Source organism: Poecilia latipinna, unplaced genomic scaffold, assembly GCF_001443285.1.
Source record: "Poecilia latipinna isolate Pla-1442-1.1 unplaced genomic scaffold, P_latipinna-1.0 Scaffold1943, whole genome shotgun sequence".
Lineage (NCBI taxonomy): Eukaryota > Metazoa > Chordata > Actinopteri > Cyprinodontiformes > Poeciliidae > Poecilia > Poecilia latipinna.
The window spans coordinates 58338-70980 of NW_015114559.1; the positions used below are offsets into that span (position 1 = coordinate 58338).

The following is a 12643-nucleotide window of genomic DNA, read 5'->3' on the forward strand; positions in this document are numbered from 1 at the left end:
GACTACAATGTTTAAAATAAAAAAATATTCAGCAAACACAACAAAAATATTGTTGTGCTCACATGACCCAGGTTAATTTAGTCAAATATTTGAAAAAAAATATATTTTGTGTATATTTTATTCAAATTTGGTGCTTTATCCATAGGACCTGTTTTGATTCTCAAAAATCACTTGTTTACATGCAGAGGAATACACTGTCATTAGCTTGTGTTGTGTAACAATAATAAGCCAGGTCTCATTACTTTAAATGGGATACCAGGGAGATTTCCTATGCCAATAGCCAGAGTGAAAAGGAGACTTGTTTGCAGTTTTAACATTTCCCAAAAGAGATTTACCAGCAGGGAGGAGAGGCTGGCGAGGACGTCAAGCAAATACATTCTCTTCTTGAAAGGGCAAGTTTTAATTAGTGTAATAATCGATTTGAACAGCTTAATTAGATATCCTACGTCCTCACCGCAGGTCAGTCACTCAGGCGCTATTAGCTTAGAAAACTTTGCTAATAAAAGCACGAGCTTATTGTGCGGAACTTTTGCGGTAAAATGGTTTCCGCGGACCGTTATTGCTGTAACACAACATGCTGCCCCAGAAACAAACTGTATTCACAATTTGCTTTAAAGTTTAAAAGTGTGAAGAAAATAAGAGCGAATGTGAAGCTGAGCACAAAGTCGGGCTAGCTGTCAGCTTTAGCTAAAACATCGAAGGACAGGCAGCCTGTCACGGTGAAGATAGACGGTCTCCACCTTGGCTTTTGATCCCCTGTCCCGCTGTCCAAAGCTCAGGAAGAGCAGCCAGAGGCAGCTATGAGGGGCTGGTGAACAGAAACCGCACAACACTCAGGATATAACCCGCTTTCAGATTGATGTTAGGAAGCTGGTCCGCACAGAGGAGGTAAACATGAGGAGCTGCAGGCGACTGCTGTCTGAGCTAAAGCTGTGGACTTCAGGAAAAAGTAAATGGACAAGGGGACTTAATGAAGGTGAGTCACTGGTACCACTGTCTGCACACCGTCCAGTCTTGCTCAAATTGACAGCCTAAGTTGTCTGTTACATTTTTTTTGTGAAACTCATTTCACTCCAGTTCAAGTTATGACTCATGAAAACCGCATTAAGAGTCATAAAACAGCTTGCGGTGCAATGAGACTGAATTATGGCTTCATTATTGAGATCCAAATATGCTAGAATAAGACAAAAAACCCTACCTAATTAATTTTCACATATATAACTAATTTAGTAAATATGAAAGGAATAAATACTTATCTGTTAGCTAGCTATTTATTAAGTGTACAATTACATAATTAAATGTTTAAATAATTAAATTGAAATTCCATTATGTTAAAAACATACTTTTTATGTAGTTATCTAATATTTCATGTGCTACAGTCCATGTGAACTTATTTAAACTGTAGTCAAAGTTTATGAGATAGACACTAACATTTGATTGGTTGACCTGCAGGGCAACTCGGCTACAAACCAATCACATTCAGTATTGCAGTGTTAGTCCCACCCATTGACTTTGATGGATAAAGTAAAAAAAAAAAAAAAAAAAAGCACTGAGTGCCATGTGTTAAAAAAATACTAAAGAACTTTAAAAATACATTTAGCGTGTAATGAACCAATTTAATTTATAATTATGTAGTTAAATATAATATTTAATATTCGCGCAAAAATATTTAAAGAAATATTGATAGAGTTCTTTTCATTTTAATTGTATTTCTGAAAGCTATTAATAATAAAATTGAAATTTGGAAACACATCATTAATCCCAAAGGCAAATTTATATTTTTTTTAACTGAATTTAATTGTGTAATTTATTTAATGAGTTTATCATGTATTGAATTGTGACACATTTGACCTTCAACTCGTCCTCCGTTGATCCAGTCTGTTCATTTTTGCAGGCCTTGTTGGGAGTGGAAAGGCATTTTTGTCTACTTCTAGCTGTCCAAAGGTGTGTATCGTTGGGAGCGGTCCGGCAGGTTTCTACACGGCGCAGCATCTTATTAAGGTGTGTACTTCCTGTTCCGACAGCACACGGATAAACTTCTCTGATGCTTTTTCAAAGCGAGTAGAACGTCAAGTCATGGACACACTTGACTATTTGCACTACATTTTGCAAACATGTTCCTTTTGGGTTTGAGTGGATGAAAATGGAGAGAAATACACTGTTATCGGCTTGGACAAATGGACTGAAGAGGAGACTTAAATCGGGGGGGAAAAGTTACAAGTATTCACATTTTGACGCTCACAAAAAAAAAGCAAATAGTGTTGGCAAATTATTGCAAACAGGCTGTTGATTAACTATTTGAGGCTCTAGAAATGTCAAATAGCAAGTGACCTTTTTTTACCTCAGTCTTTTAACTGGAGGTGGAGTCATGCCATTAATAGTATGATGAAAAAAAAGGGTTCTACATTCGAACTAGGTCGCCAAGTTGACAAAAACCGAGTGTAGCGAAGCTAGGTGATTGCACCATTTCTCTTCTGTCAGAAGACGCACAGAAAGCACTCTGGTTTTAACACTTGACTATGCATTAACACGACTCCATAGAACTGCAGTAATCCAAATGAGATGTGACTAAGAGATGGATTAGTGTCTCAGACTGATGTAATTGAATGAAGACTTTTGATTTACTAAGTGCCACCAGGCTGGAAAATAGCTCAACTTTACAACTTGAGCTGATAACATCAAATTTAAAAACAAGAGTTTTTCCCAAACAAGTGGCGACAGGAATGTGAAGGGCCAATAGAAATGCTGTGTCAGTTAAGAAGATTAACTTATTTCTTTTTTTTTTTCTTTTTTTTTTTTTTTTTGCTTAGTCCCTTTTATGTTTTAGATGTTGTATAAAATGCAGCAATGCCTAAAAAACAGCACAGCATCGTTGTGGACCGGAACATGCAGGCAAATCTGGATGTCATCAGCAAACGGTGTGATCCAGCAGTACGCTTCTTGAAACCGAACACAAAAGGAGGCGAATATGTTACTGGAAATACTGCATGATCTGGTTTATCATAGAAGATTTGTGGCTGTCTAAACAATAGTTTATCCTCCAACTGCCTACGAAGCTTCCTCATGAACGTACATCATAGATAAGCGACTCATGACAGGAAGTCGTGACTAAAGTAAGCCGTTTCAAACCAATCAGAGATGACAGTAAGACCGGACTTGTAGTTTAGAAAAAAATATAATGAAATCACTTTGAATCTGTGTTATGTTAGCAAAACAGTAAACACAGTAGATATGTCACGCCGGAAACAACTCAATTTCTCTGTTACCTTTTGAATAGATTCCTGGACTAGATAATAATCTGTCAAACTAGAACAGGAAAGAGCACTTCTGTTTTGTGATGTTGTGTTTTTAGTCACCGATGCATGCTAAAATTTCTAGAAGCCATTATATACATGCTTGGTTGCTTTCGAAGTATTTTTTTAATGTCTACTCTTGCTTTTTCTGTGCCTCAGGGAAACATAACCTAGCATCTAATTTTTAATAGAAATCATCTAAGACAAGAAAATAGCATCCAAACTGACAAAGAATGACCCTTTTCACTGTAGTTAGCTTTTTTGATTGTATTTTTATAGCTCTGACTTTTCTTACGGACGTGTTTTCCTACCGTTTTCTCTGAATTGAGGCCTCAGTGAGTCAGAGAACGATGGACTGACAGATTGTAAGAAATACAAACACAGAACCATCAAAGCAGGAGCCTAATGGCCCGGATGCACTTTGTTCAAGTTCAGTTGCGATGTTTTTATCTGTCATAACTTTTTTGTCTTCTTTATCGTCTCATCTTTCAAAGTTTCAAAAGCTTCATAACCCAGCAAGTTTACTATTTGTTATTTCTCACAGTTCTGTTCCGGACTATTAAGACAGGAAAATAATCCCCCAACTGTACCACTGAAAAAAACAGTGAAATATTGTAAAAATACCAAACTCTTGTCGGATATTTAAAGTTAACAGAAAATACAAACTTGGAGATGACTGCTATAAGAATCATTTTAAAAAGCAATTGTATTTTCTTTAAGGTAATTTTCCTCCATTTTGACTTGTAACACAGATCACACCAGTAGAAATCCACCCCAGGGAACAGGACTGGCTGTCATCTGAGCTTCATCTGTGCTTACTGTTCATGTTTGCTGTTAATTTTACACTGAACATTAGAAACATTCAAACATTCTTTCTGTTCTAACGCATTAGAGAAAAAAACTCTCAAAGTCACTTTTCAAAGATTCACGAGACGCTTTTAATGAAAGCTGTATTTTGAAAGTTGTGTTTGGCCGGTACATAAAAAAACCTTTGAGCTTCTCATTTATGAAGAGACGATATCTGCAGCGAGCGATTTCTCCTGTTTGCCGTTTTTTACCGTCCGTTTCTTCCTCTCAGGCCCGTCAGGATGTGGAGGTGGACATTTACGAGCGACTGCCCGTCCCCTTTGGCCTGGTCAGGTTTGGAGTGGCCCCTGACCACCCTGAAGTCAAGGTGTCTGCTTCTTCCACTGACATTTTTATCACACAGCAAAGTTTTTCTCTTCAAGTGTTTTTAAAGTGTCTTAATCAAAGAAGCAGCCCAGGGGATCGTAGTAGCTCTGGAGGAGTTGCAGGAATCCACCGCTCAGGTGGGCGAATTTCTGGAGTGGCAAAAGCGCACTCGCTTTTTTTTTTTATTGGAAATGAATTTTGTTTATGGATTAAGAGTAAATGTAATTGTCCAAAATTTCTGAGCTAGAAAACATGCAGGATGATGGTCCATCCTGCACGAGATTCACCTCAAAGCCCTTCCAATTACTTTGTCTAAAAATGTCAAAGAAAGATTCCTGTACAATATTTAACTTAAAAACCTTTTACATTTAATAAGTTGCATCATTTTCAGGTCTAGGATTATCTCATTGTTGGTTATGATGAGTGTTGAGTCGGTCAGAAACATCAGAGATGCGTAGATCTGAGGTGGAAGAACGTTTTGATGGTCAGTCCATGAGAATCGCCACCTGACAAGACAAGTGAGCAAGTTAAACATATATAGAGAGAGAAAAGAAATGGTTTTACTCGCTTCTGCTTGGCTGGAACACAACAGTTTAACAAAAACTACAACAAAGAAGGAGTTCAATACAATAACAAATAATAAATGCAAAGAATGCATGAGGAATTAATATCCAGAGTCAACTTAAGTCTTTGGCACAGTCTAGCTCCTGGAATTTTAACCTGATTGTTTTCTGCAACCTTCAAAGCTGATTTCAGTTGTGTGTTTTTTTTTTTTATCAGATCTTCAGTAACAACGTGCCAAACAGGAACTGCAGATGGTTGTTTTACTGGAATTTTGAGAGCATGTAGTTCCGGACAAAAGTTTTGCCTGTGGCTCTAATGTTGAGTTTTTACAGACACTGTGGTTTGTAGAGTGATGTCTTGATTGCAAAGAGCTTTATTATCTTGTAAAAAACTTCCTTTATCACAAGGATATATTACAACTGTGCTTTATTACAGCATTGTGTGGTGTATTTTTTCTCTGACACAGCATAAGGTCATTTAAAATCACTCAATAACTCATAAAACCAACTGGTTCCAAATTTGCACTTTTTAAAATTATTGTTCCTGTACTTTAGAAAGTATCAAATGTTATTCTGTGTAATATATGTATGTTTTTTTTCTTCTTTTTTCTCCTCCAGAATGTCATCAATACTTTTACTCAAACAGCCAAACATTCCCGCTGTAGTTTCTACGGCAACGTCAATGTCGGGAAGGATGTGACCGTCGACGAACTGCAGGGGGCGTACCACGCGGTCGTACTGGTGAGAACACGACGGCTGCGACCCAATCCTAAAACGAGAATTCACGCTTTGACTGTTTTTTTAATATATATTTTCTGTCAGAGTTACGGGGCGGAGGGCAACAGGAGGATGGGGGTGCCGGGCGAAGACCTGCCCGGCGTCTACTCAGCCAAAGACTTTGTGGGCTGGTACAACGGCCTGCCCAGCTGCCGAGAGGTCCGTAGAGGGGGGAAAAAAAACAAGCTCATGTGTTCTTGTGTAAATCAAAGCAAAATGGGCTGGTTTCATGTTTTTTATTAATTGCTCCTCCAGCTCAAACCGGACCTGAGTTGCGAAACAGCCGTCATTCTGGGACAAGGCAACGTGGCCTTGGATGTAGCTAGGATACTGCTGTCTCCCTTAGACATTTTAAAGGTGAGAAGGATTTTTCCATCAATGAGAAAAGTTTTACCTTTGGAGATAAAATATCTACAGCACTTTGCAAAATCTTTGCAAACAAAAAGTCGATGGGTATTGTGGTGTAGTTTTCTTCTGATGAAAATAATACCTTTGCGATTACCTCAAAGGTAAAGATTACCTTCAAGGAATGCAGTACTATACCGAAGTTTCACCTCATGATTTATTATCGTCCAGAAAACGGACATAACCCAGCCAGCCCTGGAAGCCCTCGCCGAGAGTCGGGTTCAGAAGGTGCTGATAGTCGGCAGGAGGGGACCCATGCAGGTCGCGTGTACAATCAAGGTTCGTATCACGGAACACAGGAAAACAAGCTGAGCCTTTTATCAACACATCTGTCACATGGGAAAACCACACTAACCCAAGTGTTTGACCCGCTCTGCAGACGCCTGCTTCAGTCTGTTGTTCACTTCCTGCTGTGTGGCATCACCGTCTTGTGGATGAGCCGGTTTCTGGCTGCTTTTAGCTGGCGTGGCTCCAGAGTACCTCGCAACACACAGGGTTCAATGTTTGGCTGATGACACTGCTAGCTGCCCAGGTCCTACTGGAGGATGAGGGGGGATGTTATGTTGACATGTTGGGTTTGGGTTTAACCAAACGCCGCTGTTCATTATAACCAAAACTTCCGTCCTTTGCATAACTCGTCTAAACGTTGTCGCCTGGTTTGTCGAGAAATGTTCGGGTGGTTTGGACAAAACCCTGCAAATTGACACCGTGCTATCATAATTGTTTTGAAAAAAACAGGTTTTCAACTGCTAATCTTCCTGAAGTCATATTTTTCAAGTCCTTTCTAATTGTACTTGGTGAATTATAACATTTAACTTAAGCCTAGAAGATGTCTAATTGAAATCTTGGCACTTTTTTTTGTATTTTCTTACGGTCTGAGGCAGTCTTTCTCTTAGATCCATGGCAATCTGCTTAGTCATCCACATCTTCAAAGTTTCTGCTTATAAATAAGATTTCTTATTGTAAAATGATGGACTTTCTCAATACTGTGGACTCCTGGTCTTCTCTGGAGTTTATGGACTCGTAACCGTCCATGAATAGTTGAAATCTGGGATTACTCGAGTAGCAAACACACCTATTACATCTTAATATGCATTAATAGACACAGTGGAACCAGTCTTGGCGCTAAGACTTTATTTAAAGATGCTTGCATCATCTGGTTACTCCATTCCCTTTAATGTATGTGGAAGCTCTAAGTTTAAAAGTAGCTTCTATGCATTGTTTTTCCATTTCTGCTCAGTTTATATTGAGTAAATGGCATGGTGTGATTTGTTATGTGGACATGGTGCTAACAAACTATGCTGAAATGTTAGCATTTCAACTTTTCTTTATCTAAGCCAAGGATTCCAAATGTCATCGATTAGGTTTGAGTCACTTTTTTCCAGCAGGTTATGAAAGGAGTTCATTTTTAAAAAAGGAAACCTGAATCAGAAGAACCAGAGAAAACCCAGAAAAAAAGAAAACGCAACTCCAACGTGGGAGACTTTTGGGTTTTGTTTGAAATCGTGTTGTTTTTGTTTCAAGCTGCTGGTGGAGCTTTGAAAACCCGATTGTTGCGGCTATCAGATTTCTTCATCTCGTCTGCAGGAGCTCAGAGAAATGGTGAACCTGCCAGGAACCAGGCCCGAGATGGTGACAGCTGACTTCGAAGGCGTCTCAGAAGCCCTCAAAGGTCAGAGGCCAATCAAAGCCTTTCATGACGAGTTTCTTTTTGTGTTTTGTTTTTGTTTTTCACTTTTACAGTAATTTTCCGGGACCGCAACAGGTTTTTTTTCTTTTGTTATTGTCTTTTTTTTATGAGTCTGACTCAAGATTTACAGATTTTGCTCTTAGTTCTCATCTCCGACTTGACGGAAAGCATGCGAGTTCACGAGAAAGCGACGTGTGACTAATGCAGAACAACTTGAGCTGTCTTATGTCAGGAGGAAATGTATGTTGTGGTTAACAGCTGAGGCAGACCTATGGCTTGTACACTGAGCTGAACGGAAACTGTTCACAGGTTAAAGATCGCTTCTGACGTACGAGAGCTGACAGCGGGCTGCAGACGAGGACAGCCGGTCTGCCGCTCTGCTGCTCGCATCGTTCCGCTGACCTTCCGGCCAGCAGCCTCGGCCTCGATGGAGACGTGGCATTAATTTGAAACAAATGCTCTTTTTCACCTTGACCTTGTGAATATTTTAGGTGATGAGCAGTGAGGGACAAATGCAACATTAAAACAGCCTTTCTGTGACAAATGAGAGTATCATCACCTGCATACGCCTTCATGTGTGTTTTTACGCAATCCTTGTTGGGTTTAATAAATCCTGAGTTTTATGTCTGCAAGCCTTCAAAAACACAGCTGCAACTTGTACCTGAGCCGGCATCTCTACACTGGCTTCCTGTTCATTGCTCTGTGGGAACAGTTGTCATCTTGTGATCGGAAGGTTGTTGGTTGGAATCCAGCTTCCTCCTGCCACAAGGCACTTAACCCCTACGTATTGGTGTAAAAATGTTTGTGTGAACAGGTGAATATAACTCTAGCATAAAGTGCTTTGGAAAAATGTACCATTTTACCATTCATTTTAGGACTGATCATTTCAATGTGGAAGAAAAGCCGGCATTTTGAGAAATGCTGCAAACATTTAGCACCAAGGATTTACTTTGCACAACCAGCCACTTTTGCCCGTTTTCACTGTCTAAATTGAACTATTATTATTTATTTAATGGAATTTTGGTTACAGGGGCTTCATAATTCATTTTAATTATTATTTCAGTTTCAGTTGTTGAGTTTACTTATTTTGGATGTTTAAGACGTTTTCCAGTTCCGGTGTGAAAAATATTCTTTCCGTATTAAAGTTATTTCAGAGAGTGTACTTGCATAAAAACACAATTATTATAACTAGATTAGTTGAAAATGGTCTCAAATTGACAATGTTATCATTTAACGCTAAGATTTCTAGGACGATTTATCGTCCAGCAAAATTTGTTGCCATGATCCGACAACAAATTTTACTAACAATTAATTTAGTAATCAATTGTTCAGGCAATTAATCGATTAAATGGGGTTTAAAGAAAATACAATACAACAATCTTTTCTTTCATGGTGAAAATGGACGTGCGAGCTTTGGTTCTTTAATAACTTCGGTTGGTTTTTAGCAGTTGGCTAAAAATAATGGTGTCAAAATCCAACAGATGACATTCAGTCATCTGTTTGTTCACAAAAGTCTATTGTTAGACCTGAGATCTCTGTTTGCTGATGTGAAACTGGTCATGAAGAAAAATAACTGACAACAGCGGTATGTACATCTAAACATGGTAGGCTAACCTTACAAACCCAAACCATGGTGTGAAACCGATTCAGGTGGCATAAAGTATTCAATTATTAACTTGTTCAACACACATTTGTGCCGACTGTTCCTCCATACGTTTGGTGAATAAGTCAAATTTAAAGCGGCGGTGTCTCTGCCATCTCTGCCATCCCAGACGTCCCGCGGCCCAGGAAGCGTCTCACCGAGCTGCTGCTGAAGACGGCCCTGGACGCGCCCGGAGACAAGGAGCTGGAGAGGCGGAGAAACGCCGCCAAGGTCTGGGGGTTCCGATTCTACCGGAGCCCCACGGAGATCTTAGCCGACCCCGGCCGCAGCCGAACGGCCGGCATCCGGCTGGCGGTCAACAGGCTGGAGGTTGGAGCACAGCTTTAGATTTCAAAACCCAAAATTCGCCCGCTTCGGATTCTTATAATCTGTGTTTATCGGGGTCAGGGGTCAGGAGACGCAGCTCGGGCCGTTCTGACCGGAGAGGTGGAAGACGTCTCCTGCGGTCTGGTCATCAGCAGCATCGGCTACAAGAGCCTCCCCATCGACCCCGCCGTGCCGTTCGACTCCCACAGAGCCGTCGTGCCAAACTCAGTGGGCCGGGTTCACCAAGCCCCAGGTTTCGAAACATTCTCCTGCAATAAAAACCCTTTAACTAGACCATTTTCCATAACTCGGCCTTTCTTTTTAGGCTTGTATTGCAGCGGTTGGCTGAAAACCGGCCCCACAGGTGTGATAGCCACCACTATGAACAACAGCTTCGACACAGCCCGGTCTCTGCTGGAGGACATGGACTCTGGAGCGTTGGATGTGTCTCCTGCCAAACCCGGATCGCAAGAGGTCAGCAGTCTGCTGGAGAAGCGAGGTACAGCAACGCCTCAGCGCTTATTGCAACATTTGTTGTTAACTGTCTTCATTTATCTTCACCCAGAAATGAACTACAGCACAGAAACATCATAGCTATCTATTAAAAAAAAAAACTGTATCCAGAGTGGGCTGCACAGTGGCACAGTTGGTAGAGCTGTTGCCTTGCAGCAAAAAGGTTCTGGGTTCAATTCCTGGCCCTGTTCTTTCTGCATGGAGTTTGCATGTTCTCCCTGTGCATGCGTGGGTTTTCTCTGCCCTGCGACAGACTACTGCCACACAACTAGACCCTAGTTGGCTAGGGTATATTAGCAAATTTGTGGCCAGTTGGCTGGACCATGTTTGTATATTTCTCTGGAGATTTAGCTCTTAAATTCCATTCACAATTGTCTTAACATGCCTTAAATATATTAATCACAGGCTTAGGTTTTGTTTGGACAGGACTGTTTAATCTTGTATATTATATGCATATTTTTTCCATGGGAATCTAGGTAGCTTTTTGTGTTTATCGTGGGTAAGTGAAAATCTGTTGCCACTTGGCTGGAGGACGTTGGTACGTTTCTCTGGAGATACAAGTCTTAAATTTAATTCATAGTGGCCCTGAAAGGTCTTAAATTTGAGTTGGTGAAATCTGCAAAAACCCTGGTTATCTTTATTGGAGTCGAAACTATTAATTGGATTAATCATGATGAATATTAATGAAGTAATTGTCAAATAATTTAATTGGCAAATGTTTGTCAACTGGAGTATGCAGACTCCAAAAAAGGTTGTTTTGCTGAATCAGCAGTAATTAAGCCAAAAACTGTGCAAAAAAATAATAATAATAATACATTTTGGATTTATGATTTAAAACAAACAAAAAAAATCCTACTCTCTGTAATATGTTCTACCCAGAACTCAAGTGGCATCGTTTTATCTTCCCCTGATTCAAATTCTGTCAAAGAAAAATCTCCTATTCAGCACCTTTTGCTCTCCAGTTTTGAGTTGACCACAAAGTTTAAGCTCCAGTCACTGAGGGTTTGTTTTGCGCCATTTGTAGGAGTGAGACCAGTCACCTTCTCAGACTGGGAGAAGATCGACAGCTTGGAGACGAGGAGGGGGGACGCTTGCGGCAAACCCAGAGAGAAACTACTGAGCGTGGAAGAAATGCTGAAGGTGGCCCGGGCGTAACGGACAAGCAGCAGGCGGAGTCCAGGAGAACAAAGATACAATGACTGGTTACTGTATCCATGGGGACCAGATACATACAGTACAAACGTACTGTATGGCATCAACTTAATACTAAGTTAATGCCATACAGCACAAAGATAAATATTCAAAGTCAATTTCAGCTGAAATATAATATAGAACAGGGGTGTCCAAAGTGTGGCTGGGGGGCCATTTCTGGCTCTTGAAATGATTTTTGTTTGACCTCTGACCACAAGTCAAAAATTGTATAAAAAAAAAGAAAAAAAAAAAAAGAAATTGGTCAACAAAATGGAAAGCAACAGATTAACCAAACAATTTGGAAATGATCTGTTGATCTGTTTTTCTTTTAATTAAACAACAGTCCGAAGCCCTTTTTATGTTTTGGATCTTTAATAATATCCAGATTTTTTACATAAAAATTGTGCATGTTCACATTTTATCTTTAGTTTTCTACTTGTAGAAATTCCACCTACGGTGTGTTTACTAATTACATGACTTTTGGTGGCAATTTGATTGCAGGGATTTTATTTGACTGGCTGGGTGGACATTACCAAATAAAAGGATGAATAAAAATGCACACTACACTTATCAGACACATTTAGGACAGTAGTTCATAAAGGAAACTGAATAATGCAGGTCAGATTTATCATGGTTTTTTTGTTCTTTTAAGTAAAAAAATATTTCCCACCCCCTTTACAATTATGTAATACTTTGCGTTTGGTCTGTCACATAAAGTCCCTGCATCTTGTGACTAATGCACAAACAGGTCAAAAGGACAAGGCACTGTGTGTTATAAAAAGTCAAGCCGTTTACTGGGTGTGTACTCAGACGAGAAGACTATGACATCTGGAAGTAGAGCAACGGAAACCGCAAGTTTTGGTCCCCAGTGAGGCCGTCCTGCTGCACTCTGAGCTCAGCAGTCATTGACTCTAATATCAAAAAGACTTTTGTTCAATGCTAGCTAATGTTTTTGCATTTTGTAGTCAAAAATAATGGATTTAAATAAAAATGATAAATCCTCTGGGTGATGCTTTTGTAACTTGGAGGCGGGGGGGAAGTGGAAACTAAATCATTCCTGCACAAAATG

The 12643-nt window shown here is 39.9% G+C and overlaps 1 protein-coding gene across 1 annotated transcript; it reads left to right on the top strand.

The window, feature by feature from the left end:
• Positions 1–505: 505 nt before the first annotated feature.
• Positions 506–12577, top strand: fdxr (ferredoxin reductase). Its single transcript, XM_015015698.1, has 12 exons — positions 506–976; positions 1895–2001; positions 4372–4467; positions 5648–5770; positions 5852–5965; positions 6062–6163; positions 6383–6490; positions 7799–7883; positions 9674–9873; positions 9952–10123; positions 10196–10369; positions 11408–12577. The coding sequence occupies exons 1-12, from the start codon at positions 895–897 to the stop codon at positions 11536–11538; spliced, it is 1494 nt and encodes a 497-aa protein (XP_014871184.1). The 5' UTR covers positions 506–894; the 3' UTR covers positions 11539–12577.
• The last annotated feature ends 66 nt before the right edge of the window (positions 12578–12643 follow it).